Source organism: Phalacrocorax aristotelis, chromosome 2 (assembly GCF_949628215.1).
Source record: "Phalacrocorax aristotelis chromosome 2, bGulAri2.1, whole genome shotgun sequence".
NCBI classification, from domain to species: Eukaryota; Metazoa; Chordata; class Aves; order Suliformes; family Phalacrocoracidae; genus Phalacrocorax; species Phalacrocorax aristotelis.
Window position 1 is genome coordinate 146,507,013 of NC_134277.1, and position 20,734 is coordinate 146,527,746.

Below are 20,734 nucleotides of genomic sequence, written 5' to 3' on the forward strand. Positions count from 1 at the left end.
AACTGCAATCATATCTATTGATACCCTGTCACATTTAAGCACATCATATGACTTCATAGCAATGAACCGTTACAGAATTTCCCCTCCATATTTTTAATGCAAAATTCTTATATTTCAGAGACATTAAAAATAAATCAAATGAATGAGCACATAGAACCTTTTTCTACTCATCAAATCTCCAGCTGAAAACAAATGCTACATGGCTTTGTAAGTGCAAATCAGATAAAAGGAAAGACAGAAAACAAACAAAACAGAAATCCCACATTTACAGGAAGGAAGAAATTGCTCCATACAAAATTGGCAGTGAAAACTGTCAATACTTCTTCAATCCATTTGGTTAATACAGGAGCACTGTTACCTTATAGTAATGATCTCCCCTGGGTTTGCGTGGATGTACCAGCTACAGTTGATTCGTGCAGGATACTCAGAGGGCCACCCCGGGCTTGTGATTGTCCCACTTGGTGATCGAATTTGTTCCGGAATATCGCCACAAGCTAAAAAATACATATATATTGAAAGCAACTTGATTAATGCAAATTTTTTAAAAGCTGGAAGGATGAAAACCAATCAACACTTATCAGGGAAAATATCCACTGAGTTAGATGAGATAGCAATAAAAACAATGTCTAAAGGAGTTCATAATGCACACAGATCACAACATGTCAGCCGAAAGATGTTCTCCAAAGCTGCCAGTGCAGAAGTTGATACTAATGTAAATTAGTACTACAGATTAAAAACTATTCTATACAGACTTTGACAAGTTTATTAGGAATGTGTAAGTTTTTGTATTTCTTAATTTTATTTTTAACCTTCACAAAGACTCAGTTCAATTTAACTATGCATTTAACACCTTATGCTGAAAAATGCATGAGAGGGTAAAAGATAAATTAAAGCAAAATAATCAAGTAGTTGAAATTTCCTGTCTTAGGAAGACCCAGTGCCTGGCTATCATTTATATACCCACTTCCAGCCCTTGGCATGGAAATAATCTTCATACACATGATTCCAGTGGTTGGAAGGCAAAGAGCACTTACTGCAGCATACAATTCATAGATATTAAAAGTTAGGTTTACAGGAGATTATTCTTAAGAGGGACTTGGGTAACTACATTTCTGATAATGGACTAGAAAGCTTGTATTTATAGGACTAATTCTATGCAACTGAAGTAACTCAGCCATTTGTATTCTTACTTTATTATAGGCGCAGCTTTCTGTACTGGCCTTAACTCAGTTCCTTGTTCCTTTCACTGGAGTGTTCTCAGCTCTGCTGATTTTATTTCAAGTAATGTACGGATTATTTTTGTGGGTTTGTTTTGCTGGTTTTTTTTTTCCCCCCTTAGCAGTCTTATATCCAACACCTGTCATACAGCATATTCACAACCTTCACATAAATAGGAAGCCAGAATACTCTCCCTACAGAGCCTGAAACTATAAGGACATTTCAGAGGTCAGAAAACACATTATAAATAATTGCCCACTGTTCTTTTTTACAATTTCCACACTGCTAGTCCAAAACTTGTGGGTTCTTGAAGTTTAGTGGTAGCACAATCAGTTACACACAGTAGTTCAAACACAAGAACTATTACAAATGAGGAGGCGTTTTCGTTATTGTCTGATGATCAAAAGCTTTTAGAATCTTTTAAACTTTGGAATATGTATTTGCTTAAAATAACAATCAGAACGGATGCAGTGAACAAACACAATGAAGAACGTAATACTGCAAAAGTTGTAATAATGTAATTTGTAAACAGGTTATTAATTTTTTCTATTTTTATCCACAATCAAGCTTTTAAGATCATTTTTCAAGACTACAAGGACCTGAAATTATTGACTAGCTCTAATACAATAAAAAGTTATATTCTTAAATGATTATTACTTAAAAATATTTCTATATGGCGTAACAAATACATTTCTAAAAACAGGTTTAAAAGGATTAAAAGACAAAAATGCTGGCATATGCCTGTATTTTCTGTGTTGGCTTAAATACACAACTCTAGAAACAAAAATAAAACACAGTAAATTTACCGTTTTCACATACAGCTGTAAGAAAACATTGCTTTTTATTAAAGCTTCATTCATGCTGCACAGAGTAGTATTAACACACTTTGGCTACAGAATGTAGGACCTGTCCAAATACTGAGGGACAAAAAAAGTCTCAAAATACAGAAGGATGCTATTTTATTTTCATATACAATCAATTATACCCTGGAAACTTTCTTGTTTTAATTTTGAGCAAACCCTATAGGTGGTGCTCTAATACCGTGATATTTTGGAACACTGCTCCTGTGTGAATGATCTGGATATACTTTACATCTGTTCAGACAAGAAAAGGAAGGGCTGGAAAGAAAAACCGGTTATTCACAATTAAATGTTGAAGTAAAATAGCAGTTTTAACAGGTTTGAAACAAAGACACATGCGAAGAAGTAGAAGAATATGTAAGACATTTTGCACCAAGCCTGCAGATGTTGGCAAGCAACTCCACACACTACTTGGTTACTAGTGAAATACTGCTTAGCTTAAAATAAGTTCCCTTCAGGTGAAATTTATACTGTTACAACATTCACCTGGTTTTATATATTTAAAAACTGACATACGAGATTTTGTCACAGAGAACCTCTAAGGATGCTTTTAAATTTGCCTGACAAACAAAATCACTACAAGATAAACGTACTCCATTCAACACACGTTTATTCAATTTTAAAGTTTACCTCCAAAAACTTAAGCATGCTATAAATATACGTACAGTGTATATCTGTTGAACAGGAACCTCCAAACACTGCTTAGGAACTGTAAATTACTATGCAATTAGCTTTGCAACTTCTTATGCTGGCACAGCGCACACTGATAACTATAATCTGCTCAATCCAATCCCTGCAGTAGTACATGCAGTAACTTTCACTTGTTACATGAGTTTGAACAGAAGAAATTCCACATGGAAAGCCTGTATAACCAAAGTAGTATTTTCAGAGCACCATGTGAACTTCCAGTTTTACTCAAACTCAGATATTTTTTAGCCTTTGTTTGCAATGCCAGCCATATCCCTATATTTTCTTTATTCTTTTAATTAAGATGGCTTTTTCTCTGTTTCCACTAAAGCTAACACTAAAAAGCTGAGGGCAAAATATGACCATTTCCAGCACCATCCAATATGGGAAGAGAGAAGCAGACTAAGGAGGGTATGAGGAAGCAAGAATGGTCAGAGGCACTAAAATACCGGGTGGAGTGAACAATACTGTACTTCTGCTGTAGAAGAGGAAAAAAAAAGGAACTGAAGAAAGTGTGTGTATGATAAAGTGGAGGTTAAAAAAATAATCAAAGGGGATGGACTTGAAAAGAGAATTACAGTTCCTTAAGTGAAGGTTAGCTAGATAAGCTAAGTGTACTTGCATGCTTCGTATATATTCATTCACTGAAATCTCTTACTTTATAACTCAGGAGACAACAGAAATCTCCTATTTGCTTAAAAAGTGTATAAAGGTCAAGATCAACTGCATAGAAGCTGTGCTCAAGAAGTGCTGTCGTTTTGAGAGAGAACAGTTTCTCAGAAAGATTTTTAAAATCAAGGATACCTTTTTGAAAGACAACAGTTTTAAAGGAAATCCACTTCATAAAGCTAACAGCAAGACTTTTAAAATCAGCTCGTGATCCTCTGCTTAACTAGGATGTTTCTTCTAAACTTTTGAAAATATCACATACATTTTGTTCATGTGTTTGTAAACATGGAGAATGTGAGCAACATCAAGTAGGGCATGGGAATCAAAATTCTGCTCATCCATCTTCTACCTGTTCTAAACTCTTTCCTTTGTGAGCCTTTATTAACAATCTATTTGCAATCTATTTGCAATTCTGTTTGTTACTTTGCCGTAACTATGTTCAGTAGATTGCAATACTGTAATTAGGACTGAAGATGTTTCACAAACTAAAGTGCAAAATAATGGTTGTTCACCGCCCCACATTACAGAATAGGACCATGAACTACCTACGGGATGTTGACTGGTAAACAGAACAGAGCCAATGAAAACTTTACAGTACAGAAATCAACTTGCAAGTTATAACAAGAAAATAATTGAGAAACCTATGCAAAAATTCTGTAGCAAGATCTAGAGGAGTAAAGAACCTGTAGTAACAGTGAACAACATGTCAAGGAAAAAAGTCACTTCAGAAAAGCAGGGAGAGGGAGATTAGGGATTTATCTTCACAGTAATGCCAGGAGATTAGTTGAAAAGATAGAAGAATTAGCTTTCAATGTGAACCACAAGATGATAAGGCATGCATTATGTTGGACATGGTAAGGACATGAATGCAGCTGGATAAATGATCTGAAGGTGTTTAAAACAGCTTAGAGTAAAAAGAGAATAATGTTGTGATAAAGTCTAAACCACGAATAGGGAGGATAATTATTGCATTTGTAACTCTCAGGAGCCACTGAAAGTCTTATTTGGAGAACTACAGGGGAAGAAGGCATAGGAATCTTTGCCTCCAGGACAAGCTGTAAAGCTTTAAGTTAAAATGCCCTTTGCTCTGCAATACAGAGACACACTCAGTAAAAAGGAATCATAATTTTTTAAAAAAACTGTTGCGAACAAGTGTTTTCACCACTGCAGTTCTTTAATATGGGGGGGGGTGTGTGTTGGTTTTGCAGTTGTGACAAGTACTGTGCTACATACCTGAAAGACAGACCTAAAAACTATTCCTCAATTTTTCAGATTTTAAAGGCATAAACACTGGTTCTCTAGTGATAGCTTATATGTAAAAGACAACATTCCTTTATTGCTGTTGGTAGAAAAAGGGTGCTTGTATATTAGAGGTGTACCTGCAACTTGGCAGATATAATATACAGCAAAAGCATAAATACCAAGGACCACAGAGTCTGTGCTATTCAAACATAATTTAGTAAGGTAGGTCGTGTAGCCTCACAGTGGCAGCATGACAGGAAATCTACCATCAAGACAATAATTTCATTTTAAATCCTTTCGTAGCAGCAACTGTCCAAGAAAATTGCTTGCTTGGTTTCAACACCAAGTTAAAGTTGGATTTAGAGAGATTAAAGGCCAGATGTCTTTGGTTCCATTTTACAGGAACTCTGCTTAAAATTCTGATAAATATAAAGCTGTCCAGGTATGCTTCATGAAATATATAAACTGCGAGTTCAAAAACATGTTTGGGAGACACAGATTGTTTCAAAGGAACTTAAAAATCATCTACATCCATCCCCATCTTTAATACTTGGGCCACACACCTAATATTTAAGATGTACGGACAAAGAACTAAGTAAAAAGCCACTGGGTCTGCCTATGCACTTTCTTCAGGTTTTCATTAACAGACTACCTCCATCCCCATTATCTCAAAATTCTCCAGTGAAGAATTTTGACTTTATATTAAGATAGAAACTTCAAAAGTATGATGTTTATTTTTCCTCAGCTGGTAAGCTAAGCTATTTTAGAACAAAGGACCGCCAGAACTACTATATTTTTTAAAAATTTATTTTTAAATGGAAGTCCTCACTGAATCTTTCTTCTCAGTAGTTAAAGGTCTGTCTACCACCTGCTGTTATCTTGTGTAGAAAGTTCATTCTGTTTCCTCCTCTTGGCACTGCCCATTTGAGCATGCTGGCCAAAGTACTGAAAGCGGAGTCAAAAATTCCATTCACCTCTTGCCTAGTACATGCTTTTCTGCCTGTATTGCAACCTGTGACACGACTGTTGCAGTAAATAAAGGAGTGAAGGGTTAAAACAATCTGAAAGCCACATAGCCAGGTTTTAGGCTCTCTGTGTGTCTCAATCTAATTCCAGCAACAATTGTGCCGACAATGGCAAGTATCTGTTATTTATTACTTACCATGTGCCACAAAGGTACTATATACGATACTTTGTGCATTACTGCTGTTGAAAAGCAACAACATCCTTCATGATGCAGCACAAGAACGGATAGCAAAGATCTATAATTAGATTTTTGACAGTCTGAGTGGCAAACGATGGAAGAGAAAAAGAAGGTAGTATGGTATAACAGACACCATCCACTGACCATACATTTATCCAAAAACTTGACTGTGTGCACAAGTAGCAATGTAACATTTGAAGCGATACTGCAAGGATAACTATAGCAAGATGTGCAAGCTGCTGTCAAAAAGGACAATTCTGCATTTTGACTCTTTTGGATGAAGGGTGTGAAAATCAGTTTGATATCAAGGGATTAATGGTAGCTTCCCTATGGGAAAAATCAGGCTTGTACTCTTTTACCCACAGAAGAAGAGTGTTTGTCTCCCCATTTGTACATATTCTGAGTACTTGTATCGTGAAACATGACCAGCAGCTTAGCTGACACTGCTTAACATCTGAAGAACAAAGACAACACGGTGGTATCACCTAATGCCTTGACGAACGTACAGTCACATCACTAACACAGAACAATCCCAACCATGGCTGCTGCCCAGAAGAGGCCTAAAACCGGCCTACTGGAAGTGAACGTAGCAACCTTTGAGCAATGTGTGCTGCTTTTATACCCCATATTCTCCCAGCATATCATCAGTCTCTCAGTTTCACGAGTTCTAAAATTCTTTTTTTCTTGTATTAAGGAAACTGTGCAGTCAAGTGTACAGTAGTTTCAGTTACCGCTTCAATCTAATCAGGTGAAACGCATAACTCCTGGATTAATATTATTTGATAGTAGCAGTGTCCAAAATTACATTTCAATATATTTCATTTCATAAAAACTTTACTGTGGAAAGAAAATATCAATTCAACTTAAACCAACTTTTCTCTTAGTTCAATGTTTGTATGGAAAAATAATTAAGCAGTCCACTTAGAAAGGCATAATCTGTTCGTGAGCATGCAGGTATCAATTTTATCTTATGAGAATTTTTCCATGTTCCAGTTGCTTCATTCCTTATTACATGCTGCAAAAGGCAGTAATAATTTTTATAGCCAAATATCTCTTCATAAGATACCAGGTGGCTTTCAATATTTACTATTTAAGTCATGCATGAAATTTAAACATTACAAAAAATGACTTACCCGTTGACACTCCTGAAATATGCACATTTTCAGAATGTTCTGCAAGAGCACCATTTCCTAAAATTAAACATAATGAATAAGCTAATTTCCAAGATAAAATTTGTAAAAATTCTTCAGATACCATTTTACAGAACAGAAAGAACAAAACTGAAGTTATTTTAATTAATATTAAACATTAACAGTCATACCTTCATTTTATGATAAAACTTAAGAGAAAAACTGAAGGAAAAGTTACCATACAATGAAAATAAAAATCAAGAATCACTAGTGTACTAGGAACAATTAAATACACTAGAAATTTAAGGAACAAGAGACTGATAGTAGCAAAGAGTTTTGAGAAACTTCAGGCATTTTAGATGGTAGTTAACATGAAATGTTATTTTCTTTTCAAGAAAGGTTTATTTCAATGCATCTTCCCCATCTCATCTGCGATGAAGATTTGTAAGTAAATGTTATGCAAATAAAGTCAACCAGGAGAAGACATCCATCTATTTCATAATGAATTGCAGCCAATACCCTTTATCCAGAAAGATGTTTCAGATATAGCCAGGAACTAGTGACCTTCAACAGTAACTCCCCATCAACGTTCATTAAAACTAAGTATACTTCCAAAGACAAGCAATGAGTCCCCATGTGGTCATCAAGAGCTAGAGACAAAGAAGTCATTCCTCAAAATCTCATATTCTTTGTACTCCTCCAAAGTAAAAGAAGCCTGCTAAAGCAAATACGTTTGCTGATGGGTGGTAGCACTGGTACATGATGTGACAGATCTAGTTGTATTTGTGCACATTTCCCCCACTGAACAGCTCTCATTCTCCTCTCCTTTATTCAATACCGTTTCATTTAACCTTTACAACAAATTTGTAATAAAATCTTCCAGGCATTCTGGGAGGACAGAACTACTTTCGTAAATAAGCTGCTTTGACCATAGGCAGTGAATCTGAAATTTAAAATACATCACTAGGCAAATTCCAAAACCACAGCTCTTAATCCCTCAAAGTTTTGTAATATTGATGATTTGCCATGTCACACAGATTTTCATACATGTGAAATGGATTGTTCAACCAGCACTGCACTGTAAGTGTGATATGTTTGGGTAACAAGAACCTTAAATACATGAAGAAAACTCAAATTCCTTCTATACCAAGCTTAAAGACTGTTAGAGTTGACCTAGAACATACCTGCCTAAGCAAGCATCTCAGTGCTCCTCCACTGCAGTAATTACAAATAAAATGTTTCACAAATTGCTTCCAGGGTTGACACCAAATGCACAAAGACAATTTTTTAATTTCCTAAGGACACAACACAGTTAGAAACTTGATGATCAGAATTTGTAGAGAAATATGAAGTCTAATTAATCTTTTTGTTGTTGTTAAAAAAGCCTAAATTCTTGGGCTCTTAGTAGTAATGTGTTTTCCTCCCCTCCATTTCTAATGTACTAATTTTGCTGCATATATTTACATACCAAGTTGCTTTGTCTCAATTTAAAAAAAAATTCCACACTAACAATTCCCCTCAACGTTCAAGACAAGTATTTTAAAACACAAACTATTTCAAATACTGTATTAGTGAGCAACTACCTTCCAGTTAAACTATTTTCAAAAATAAAACACCTGTAAGTTTTACAAAGCTATTCTCCAAATAATTTCTCCATTTTGCATATTAACTGACATGCTAACTAATGCTTGCCACTGATTTAATATCTTCAGTAACAATTAGCTCTAAATTTACAAAATAAACACTGTCTTTGTTGTAAAGTGATTTTACCTGTAACTGATTCCACAGAAGTACATTTGTCTTGTTTTCTATTATTCCCATCAATATAAGGAAAAAATATTAACATATTTCAAGACCTCATTTAAGCTAAAAATCACGTAATGGTATTTCATCTTTCAAATTACAGTAGGGATTATTCCCCTTTTTTTGTATTTTCAAAAAGGGGTTATCAACACATAACTGTATCTGTAGTTGGTATTGAACACTGCAAATGAACAGTATGACAAAAAAGAAGGAATTCACACACATTTGGAAACATGAAAACCCTCGAAGTAATTACGCTGAGACAGTCAATAACTGGGCACTACATTGATAGCCCCAGAATCTGAATTACAGACAAGCTGCCTATACATAAAGACCAGGAAAACAAAACCCCCATAATTTTAATGATATATGTTCTGATAAAAATAGAGTAACAAAACATGAAAATACTGAAATGACACTGAAGTGATGGAAAGAAGAGCAAAATATATATAAAAAATTGACAAGAACTATCGCTCAGTAATAATGGGAAGCATACTGAAGTGGGAACTCGCATCCAAACCCCATACTCATTGACTTAGAATTAATGGTTTAAATTAAGAAGAAAACTTAAGTCAATATCCAAAATGGAGCACTAATATTTTCCATTTAAATATGCTTTATGATCTAACAATTAATCTCTTGGCATACAGTTATGTCACATTTATTGTCAAACTAACTTCAGTGATTAGTCAGGAGCAGCACTAATGTGTAATGATGAAGCCTCAACTCAGATCCAAGTATCGTAATATCAAAATAAGGTGTTTTTTTTAAAATTATTTCCTTCCCAATAATCCTTCATTACATGAAAGATGAACCTTAGAAACCTCTCAGACTATTACTTCCTTTTTTATTGGAAACTGTCACTGAAATAGAGTGTGTTCAGATGACATTTAAGTGTTACGAACTGCTGATACCTTTATGCAATTTTTAGGCAATGTTCCTTATGTGAGCTCAAAATTATGTCACACAGTTCCATATAAAGTGAGCCCACTAGAATATCAATATATAACAGATCAGTAATTTCCATTAAGGTATGGGAACATAATTATCCTTGAAACTCCTGTTAGTCTATTTAATACAGCAGAGTACGAGTATATAAAAAAAATTCCTTAGGTCACCAGTAAGCTTTCATATTTCTTGATGTTTTAAAGAAGTATTTACTATTCATTCCCATTTGAACCTGAAGTTTAAAACTGAAACAGGTGCCACCTAACAAAACTTGACAAAAGTTTGCCCACATCAGTTACAGGAGCTGGTTAAGTATGTGTGACAGCACAGCGCTGGAAGACGCTCACCAAGAAGATCCTGCACAAATCCATTCTGCCTGCAAGAAACCAAGTTTGTTTTTCAAAAACTGACATCTTCCATCACTTCTTTTTTTTGGGTAACTTCTTAAAATAAAAAGAAAAAATTAATCACTTGTGTAAACAGGGCTATAGTCATCATCTTCATATCCTTTCATAAATGGACCACTTTATTTTAAGTGGTATTAAACAGAAATACAGGTCAGCTTCAGTCCTGCAGCTTAAGATGCGGTCAGCAACTGCATTTAAGTTAAAAACTTCGAATGGACAAGGCTCAAGATAAAAACAAGCATTTACTATGGTTCTTTTTCTGAAAAAAAAAAAAAAATATCAGTAGAATCCTTGGTAAATAGGATACAAGATATGTTAAAATACTGGCAACCTATAGGTTAAACAAAAGTACAGAAAGTACTTTTAATAGCTTCCTATTCAAGTGCACATGAGTTTGTCACTATCACTGCTGGTAAGATCTCTAAAGATTCCTTGACTGCAATAAAGAAAAAAAACAGCCAATTGGTTATTAAATGAGTTAGACTCTATAGAGTATGTTTACAGTATGGAACAATCTCCAATTTCTGACGTGCCTTTGTGTGTTGAATAACTTTAAAAATCTCTTCAATATTCAAAGTATGGTTATGGCCAAAGCTGGTCACTGATTCTGATAGACTCATCCATAAAATTTTATTTTCACAGCACAAAGCCAGTCCCTTTGACCTTCATCAGTTTTTTCTATCCCACTCACATCATCTGAGCTTAGATGCTGCCTTCTCTTAGGAGCAGGGAGCAACAGACAACAAGTAGCTCCATGAACACTTGGATTAATTTGGTTTGATTTGTGTCTCACAGCTGACTGACCACAGAAGCAGGCAAGACAACACTAGATTTGCCTTCAGGTCTTCCAGCAGTTGAGGCGTTTCTCCCCTATCAGTCTATACATAACTATGTTAAACATACCCCACCCCACTCTGAACCCAACTCCCTCACAATGCCACTTCCAACCATCCTGGTCAAAGAGCCATGAGTCCTATGCTCCTATATGGAGTCTGGAGAGGAGAACAAAACTACGTGGAAGATAAAAACCATAACCTTGGAAGGTATTTGACTCACTAACATCCAAGTTTCATCACAGATAGGAAAACAAACACAGGCCAAGGGAGTGGGGCTGGCAACACGGAACATGTTGCAAGCAGCAAACACTCCAACCAAACTGCAGAGGAAAACTGTAAGGGGAAAGTGTGGAAAAACCAATGCTTTTAAACTTGAAAAACATGACATGTTTGGAAAAAATAGCTGCCAAGTTCTATATATTTGAAACCCAGACAGTAGCAATGATGCTCAGATTAGCGTGGAGGCTAACCACAATGCAGCAGCCTTCATTTTAGGATGTTACCCCACTACAACCCTCCTTCCCCACAGCACAACTCCCTCAAAATGGGAAGAATATCAGGCGCAAAAGATTACCTGCATAAAACTTCAGAGCATAAAATTAAGCCTGCAGTCCTGAAATGAGCTTCTTCTATTAGTTTTTCTCAGATTCATGCAGTTTTCGAAGATAGCCAAACAGATCCCCCCCAATAATTGTGTCCCTTTTAGTAAAAATATTCAGATTAAACAACACAAGCTTCTGCATACCACATATGTGAAGTTGGACGTTTCAGACAAAGAACAAGAAGTTTATCTAAATATTGATATATCTGAGACAGCAAACAATGACTCTTAAATGAAAACCCTGTTTTAATTTCAATTTGACTAAAACTAGTAATACAAATGCACAGTGAAGTGATAAATATTGTAAAAGTACGCCCAAAAAATTGGGTACATGCAACTTTGTCCACTGTGATTCTAAAGTAAAATTTTATAACTTCGGTTTGGAAGAGCGTCATGTATCTTGGGACTCAGTTAAATCCAGATAGTGTTTTACAGAGAAATTAACTTGATTGTTGAAATGAAAAATGAAAATTCTATATGAAATGAAAAATGAAAAATTCTATAGTAGCAAACACCACATTTAAGTTACCGTTATTTTTGCTGTTAGACCAAGTAGTTACTGTCCACAAAAAAAATATCAGGCACACATATCTCCATTGAAGCTAAATTCTTCTAAATCAAGATTAAACCTCTGCTATTAGCTTTAATAGCCAAATTACAACCCCCCTATAAATAGAACTGTAAAATTTGAGGAACTGCTGTAACTGAATGGCTGTGAAGAGAGAGCTTTTTCGAAACTACCTAGAGTTAAAAGGTACTGTGGTACCTTTTAATGATGAACTCTACATAATAATACTCTACATAATAATAATGAACTCTACATAAGCAGACTGGACAGGATATTTCTCTTGAAGCACAGTTATCAGGAACAATAGATCAACTCTTCCTGTATATCATGCATATCCAAACACCCTTTATCATGGTACATGTTCAACTTACTTCACTTTAGATAACATACTTCATGACCAAACTTCCCTTCTTCATCCTACTCCCAAAATTCCTCTCTACTCTGTGCGTTACCATGAGTAAGCTTAACTTTGTGACATTGCCTCATCAGCTGAAGTTACTTTGCATTAATCTTCACCAAATTTTGCTTCTAACTGACCAAGTGTGTATGATGCCACTAAACTAAGAATCTTACTGTACACTTCCATGAACAAATTGAGGCTGCCTTACATGTCACCCCACTAAAAATGGACCCACTTAGCAATAGTCCCTGGTCCAAAAATGGCATTATCCTTCTTGATCTAGAGATATGGGAGCTGGAAACATCCATGATGCCTTCCAGCATGCTTCCATTTTGCTAGCACATTCTGTGACAGTCCCAGCCAGTACCTGCCCCCCCAGTTCCTGCAAGTATCTAGGCACAGTTGTGCTCCACTTGAAGACACTGTGTATCAGGCTGAGTCTGTGGGAGAAAAGTGTAAAGGCTACCTGCCTACCCATCATACCTACAGTTAATCTAAGGTTAAAATATGCTGGTTTAGAGCAGAGCATGTGGGAGACCAACAGAAAAACAAGTACTACCACCCCCCCTCCAGATAAACTAGATGACCTTTAAAGGTCCCTTCCAACTCAAACCATTCTTTGATGAACACATTTGTTCAGTATGTAACCCAAACCACTATACTGAATTATTTACATGTAGGTCACATGCAGTTAATGAGGCAAAAAAGTTCGGTCGGATTCTCCTCAGTCTTTTAGCTCATTGTTTACAACCTCCTTATCTCCTGAACAGTTTGCACCTATATTTGTTAAACTACTGTCCATTTAGAATTGAATGCATTAGCTGTAGGGAATTAATGTTGTAACAACAGCAAAGAGCTACATATTCACAGGTATACAACCATGCTGCTGCCAAACTCTCCTGCACTGCAGGAGCAGTACACAGTAAATTGAGATTACACAACTGAGGAAGAAAAAAAAAACTTTCTCTAATCTCAAATGAACATGAGGATATGAAAGGGACTAGACTTGGGTTTTTTCATATTTTATAACCCAGAAGTCTCTGAGAAGTCTCCTGTACTTTCTCTTCTATCTGTGCAAAAAGTTCTCTACCGCTGCTAAACTGTATTACAGTGCGTTCCTCAGAAGACAGGAACAGACCTACGTGTGCAACTATAACATTACAAGAGACAAGGAACTGAAAGTGGAGCAAATAGAGAGAAAAGGCGGGGGTGGGGAGCGAACAGTCTAAGCATTTGAAAGTTAACCTCCCAGAACGGTTCATGAAATAAACAGTATTCTTGCTACAGGGAATGCTTCAAATTAAGGTGCAGCAGAGCTCAGAGTACACAGTTCACTGAAGCCAGGCAACATTTCTTACATCTCTATATTCAGTAACAAAGCAAAGCAGAAGTGTCATTCCCAGATTCCTACAGAAACCAGTCACAGCCTTTAGACGTGACACCATTTTATTATTTCCTGCCTTCTGATGACTTAGTTTGCAATCAGTGCACTCTTTTGATTACACATATGCGTGAAATCAAATTAACACATTTGTGCACCAATATGTATTTGGATTAACTACTCAGGATAAGATTCATGATCCACAGTCATCTCATTTTCATGTCTTTATTGTTTTCTTTTATACAGTGCATTGCATCTTTGACCAGAAGTTTCCGTCCTACACCCAACTGCTGCTTACTTCCTTGGCAAAGGGCAACACACGCTTTTGCATAAATTCATATATTTCATGACCAAAGCCAATTAAAAAAAAGCATCATGTAAAGTGGCAGTATTGACTTTTAGGCATTAACCGATCAATATTCTCCAGTTTAGCTAAAGAATCTTTGCAAGAGTTATTGACAAATTTTGTATTATTTCTTTTTAAGTCAACAGTTTGGTGTTGACTAGTTACATACAGTTCTTTTCCATATTTCCTTAGGGTTAAGTGCTGGTTTCATAGAAGTTTCAGGTGATCATTTGTAAAACAGCACTAAGCTGTGCAGAAGGATGTAAACTGACCGTAAGGGAAGGATTAAATAACCATTTCTTTTAGCATAAAATTACACATGCAATAGACAGAAACATTGAGCGAATGCTGTACTGCTGTGCAGACATCAGTCAGAATTCTCTACTAAAGGCAAGCTGAGTAAGAGTGACAAAATTTACTCCAAATCCCTATAACAGAAGAACATCTGCTACAAAGAAGATACAGTAAATATATCTAAAATTTCAAACAGTGAAAGCGAATGTTCAAGCAAAATGACGGTGTCATATACTCGAATAGTACAATGGCATAATTAATTTCTTTAATTAAGGAAAGAATAAAAGTGACTAACATGAAACTATACTGAAATAGTGGCTTATTTAAATGTGTTTATGATACAAAAGCAGGAAATAAGCACATAAAATTTCACTGTAAAAACAGATAAAACACAGAATTTGTTTACAAGACTCAGTGCTGTTCTTTTATGTAGTACCATTTTTATTTTAGACCAACTGTGATGTAGTTTTATTTAGAAAACTAAGAACTAAAGAATCAATTCTGCAATGGAATTGTTTTATGTAGGTTTTAGATTTTTATTTTTACTTTTTACAACAACTAATATCTACGATTTTGTGCTTAGAAAATTATTTCTTGGGTATTAAACAATGGGTATGGTGCTGCTGGAAGTCTGCACTGTACACTTAAGACCTGCTGTCCAACACTGCATTTTTGTTTCACCCCCTCATACTGTTCTCTCTTCCTCACAGAGGGACTTTAAATGACATGCAGCTGCACTATACTTCTGAAAAAACAGGTCTTTATTCATCTCTTGGTGAATAAAACACAACTACAAAGTTTCCAAATCTACATTCACTGTACAGAGCCTAAACACAAAGTTAATCAGTACTTGAGTGAACAACAGTGCATACCTTTATTCTTATAATCTTGATAACACTGACTTAAAAATCTCCGAAGAAAAATATTCTTCTATTTTTACATTCTTTAGCACTGTAACATTATTGCCCCCACAAAAAGAAAAAAAAAGTCTGTGTTTATTCTTCAAAAATTGACTATTAAAACAGGTACTCTAAAAATCAAAGTTTACTACATAAATAAATGCTTTGAATTTGAAGAATATAAATAGATGTTACGATCTGATCATTAAACTTCTCTGACAAAACATAAAATACCCTTTACTTCCGATAATTTTATGGTGCTAACTTGGGATTTGCCTACATTGGAATTTTATTTCAGATAAGAAGCATGCTTCTGAATCTCCTGATCTGCTCCACTTCACGTGCTTTGGTTCACATTATGCTGTGGCCTTGGAGCCATCAAACTGGACTCTTTCTAAATGATACTAATCTGGAAGATGTGCTCCTACTGGTAATGGGTGCTCAGTCCTCTGCACCACACCTGAGCTAGTTCAAAGAAAAAGTGTCAGAAATGTATAGGGCACAAACATCTTTAGCCTAACTTGTTTCACTGCACAAATCCACTCCTGCCAGGCTGTGGGGTATGCCAATGCAGAGACACCCCCAGCTACCCGAAGCGTGCTCTCTGCTCGCTGCAGCTCCAGCACTGCTAGGGAAGCTCCACCTCAACTGCTCTATACTTGTGGCTTCTCAGTCACTTTCCACTCTTCCTTCTCCCTTCTATAGGAAGGGACAGCTCTTCCTTTTGCCAATCAGACACACAAAGAAACCAGCAGTTCTGTACTTGGCCGTAGTTAATGCAGCACAAACATTTTCTCTGGGTGTACCGGCAGGAGAGACTCTCACAAGAGAGAACAGGAAATAATTTTGAAAGGGATCTTTGCACACCAAATAAGCAAGATAACCCGAGGTTCCTTTATCCTAGCTTGCAAGAGAGAAGCTAGAGCAGTAACTATAGCAACTCTGATACAGTGCTGCAGGCGGAAAAACCCCACATCTGGTCACACCTGTAAATCCCACGAGACAATTCTGAATTGACTCTACTGTCATTAAAATACAAAATTTTAAATTAATAACTAAGCTAACTTGACCTAAGAGAGGATTTTTGTGTGAAAAGTTTCAGAAAAAAAAAAACAACAAAAACCAACCAGTTAAAGCTTCTCAGTTTTAGTTTGCAAAGGTGGGGACAGAAAAGAAGCTGACTTTTTTTTTTAATTCTCAAAAATTCCACAAACTATTTATAGACAGCTCTAATATACTTGGCAGCAAGCAGTGGAAATTGGAAATCTAGCAGAGACACTGGCTCAGCATCAACAAGATTCCTGATTTTAAGCACGTAAGTAGTCCTGTTCGTGTCAAACCCTATAATTCTGCCCAGCCAGGTATAAAGGAAGTTACTTGACTGACCACTGCCTGCAAGTTGTACGTGTTCTCAGGTGGTAATCTGGTGCAGCATTTCAGATTATATAGAGAGTACAAACAAAAGAGCTTACTAAAACCAATTAAACAGTAAATACAGTCTTCCAAATTACAGTTAAATCTCAAGTAACATTAAAAAAAAAATAGATAAGGAAAAGGGAGTAGACTAGAAACTGAGGGGGTGTGAGGGCAAGAGGGACTATACTGCCTACCAATCCTTAAAGGAACTGTATGCTTTATAAGGCTTAGGTGCCTATTTTTAACTGCTTAGCCCCTATCATGAATGCAAACCTAACCATTTGCCCTATTTGAAAACATTCTACTGCCATATTACTTAAGCCCAGAAAATGCCAAAGTTTAACTATTTTCAACAGCTTTATTTAAAATAATAAAACTCAATTATTTTAACAAAGGACTGTTCAGAGCCTCTGTACATGTTCAACTGCAGTAACTATTCTTTTCTTCTCAAATTCCATTTCAGATACGAAAAGTATTTCACATTTGAGAAGTGCCAGACTAGGGGAAAATTTTGATGTGTGGGCTGCACAGTGCTTATACAGTAGGGGGAAGATTTGTTTCATACTCTTGACACACTTCGTACTTTTATCTACTACAGTTTCTTCAAATCACTGTTGCAGTAAAAAGACTGGTTTTGGTTTTGCTCCTGCTCCATGCAGGTTTAGATTGATTTCCCATCTTAATTCCTTGTACCTACAGGAACAAATGACAGTAGGCAAGAGTCTGTACAGCTGGTATATTACTTTTAAAAAAACAAACTGCAAAACCAAAAAACCATCTACAGTCAACAGAAGATTTCAGGCCTCTACAGAAGTTAGATGGTAAAAGCAGGGCTTCAGGTCATATATTCTTAAGATATAATACTGCTGATTATGTTTTTCTTCAACTGCTTTGATTCCATTCCATCTTTAAAATGTGCTAACAGAAGAAACAAAATAATCATTCATAAACTAATAACTACAGCCATCATAAATCTATTATAAGCTTGCAGAAATGAAAATATTATCTGCTACTACCCCAAGAATCCCTACCAGGAACCCTCAAAACATCCAAGCTTCTAGTTCCAGATGACAGCATGACTCAGACTTACAACTGATTTTTTCCAAAAAAGACTTAAGTAGTGTAGGAGTACTTGATATTGGGGGGTGGGGAACAATCACGAGGATCTTTGAAAAGGAGGAAAACACTGCTCCACTGCTGTATATTTATTATGGAGCCTACACCTCATGTGAGCAACAACTCAAACAGAAGAAAAAAAAATCATCACCTAAAATACATCCAGAGAATAACAGTTTCAAAATCCAGAAAGCTCACTGGATTCATAAAATAAAATTACAAAATCTATTTAAGTCTTCAAGGAGAGAGTTTCATACTTCAGTCCTGAGCAAAAGCAGGGGATTGAGAATAATCATAATTTCCAGATTTACTAGATTCTTTCTGGAACATTGGCCTGAGCATATAAGGGAATTCTGGAGTCAAGAGTATGTACCTGCTGAGGTTCAACTCTGCCTTCATGAAGGTAACAACGATAAATTAGAATTAACTGCAAAGCATCCCAGCTGCATTCACTGTAATGACATAAGTGAATAGAATGCAAGCCATTTACGGGAAAGGGTGGTAAAGCAGCAGTATATTTACATACACATTTTGCACATACATCAAATATACAAATCATAAAAGCACAGCATGTTTATTGCAGCTAGGAAAAACATCCTCATTTGAAAGATAAAACTGTGTTTTCTTCCCTCCTCACTACTTATTACTAGAAATAAAACTTTGATTTTGACAACCTTTTCTACTCTTTAATGCGTTTTGGTTTCTTTCTGATAGAATTAAAAAGAACTGCAGAGTTCCCAAGAAAGCTTGTTTTCTTTAATTTACACAAAAGTTCACAGAAACCACAGACCTTGCAAATACTTCTGCAGGCTTGTTTATGCAAAGTCTGGCAACTGAAGTTTTTAGACCCCTAGCACTTATTCAGACTGAAACTGAACTTACACAAAATGTCACGCAGTCTGCCCAGCTATCTTCCAATAATATAGGACAGATGCTTTGCTCCTTATTAATGCTTCACTGAACTAATTAAAGTGTAGAAATAACCTTGCACAGCGTAACTCGGCACATCACCATTCATATGGACTGAAACAGCACAGTAAAAAGCACAGCCAAAGGAGGGAAGAACTCCTAAGGCAATGCACTTCTTGCCTGTGCCTTCAACATCTGTAAAACAAAGCTTTTTGTTAATCTCAAGCAAACACCCACACGCAAAATTAATTTAATTATTTACTTTGAATAATATTATCTGCTCTAGTTACAGCAGACAGAAGTGGAGATGTCACTGAGTTTCAAGGGAACCACAACATGGTAGATGCTTCCATTCTCATTGTTAAAAAGACATTCAATCCACACAGCTCTTTCTCTACTGTTATTTGTTAGCTTCAAAATCTTGATCACTGTGATAGCAAAGGCTATTAATTAGCTACCCGAATTTAAGACTTGCCTAAACTATGCTGTTTACTAAATATCCTCAGGACTTCAGAAGAAGAGATGAACTTGCTATAACTTGCCAGTCACAACATACTGCATTCCTCAAAACGCGCCATGAATCGCATCTATTCAAAAAAGACAGACCTTAAGAGAATATAGATTGCCTGCAAGATATGAAATTTATTTTACTCAGATTAATAACTTTTTAAAATTAAGAATCAGATCTTAAAATAGCCCAGGCATACTCCTGGTACAAACATGTGTGCAGACATGCTTGTACGAATATGCTCAGCACCCATGTGAGAACTGTGTGCATGACAGTCTTGCTACTTCTACATTCTTTTGTTCAAACAATTAATTTCATCAAAGCAAACAAATAAGAGAAATAACCACTAAAATTTATAATCCAGTAAAAGTTATTTTCTCTCCAGTGTTTTATGGAAGACCTGCATATACTTCAAGAAAACTCTGCTACAGCTACTGCATTGATTCAGTTCTTTGATTCTAAAGTAGGAACCTTCAGGAAGCCCCACGGGTATTTGAAAAAGTCTAGCAGTCGTCCATATAATTAAAAAACAACAGAGAAATAGGTGTAAATCTCTGACATCCAAAGTAGTATTTCTTTCCCTCTCTTTGGAAAGCAGATCTTTTCTTTTTTCCCCTTGCATGTTATCTGATATTAATCCTGTGATTCTTATCCTGCAAGAATGATGCTGATGCTGTACCTCGCACATTAGCATGAGTACACCTGTGAAAGAATTTAACACCTTATGCTTCAGACACTATGCAATGTCTTAAATACAAATTTGCAAAAAGTCTAGTCATCTTTACTTGGCTCACAATATCTGTAAAACAGAGTAAGAGTGCATTTTTTCATAACAGCACAAATAAGCATATTATTATAGCATTATTGTGTCAGAAACTGTACAAACACGAAAAAAACTTGCTCCACAGAGCTCACTGTTTTGTGAAAACTGTATACGTTACTTTTTTTTCAGGTAAAGGAAAGGACAATAAAAAAAGCACAATGTATAAAACAAATGGAAGTCCCAGCCTGCCAGGTACCAAAACATAATCAGATGGCAGTGCTTCATAGGAACCACAGCAGAGCCAAGAGGGTTTGAAGAAAGCAAGTATGATGGCTTTGTGTTTCCCATGGACAGATCTACCCAGGTGGTGGGAAACACAAAGGAAAGAATGGATAATCTTGAGTAATGTTAAGAAGTGATAAAGCTATTAGTACTAAAGAACAACTGGCAGAACAACAGGCTAGTAAACCCAAGTGAAACGGAACTTTGACTTATAGCTATCCTGTGCTAACACTCCTCCTTCCCTCTC

General features: G+C 36.0%; 1 protein-coding gene across 2 annotated transcripts in view; it reads right to left on the reverse strand.

Annotated features, from left to right (window-relative positions):
- The window catches only part of LRP12 (LDL receptor related protein 12), a 54,954-nt gene that overhangs the window by 14,742 nt on the left and 19,478 nt on the right, over positions 1–20,734 (reverse strand). For both annotated transcript variants that reach the window (XM_075085591.1, XM_075085590.1), the window contains exons 2-3: positions 7,014–7,070; positions 359–494 (exon numbers count right to left, since the gene is read on the reverse strand). In XM_075085591.1, coding sequence (XP_074941692.1) covers positions 359–494; positions 7,014–7,070 — 193 coding nt within the window. The remainder of the gene's footprint in view (positions 1–358; positions 495–7,013; positions 7,071–20,734) is intronic.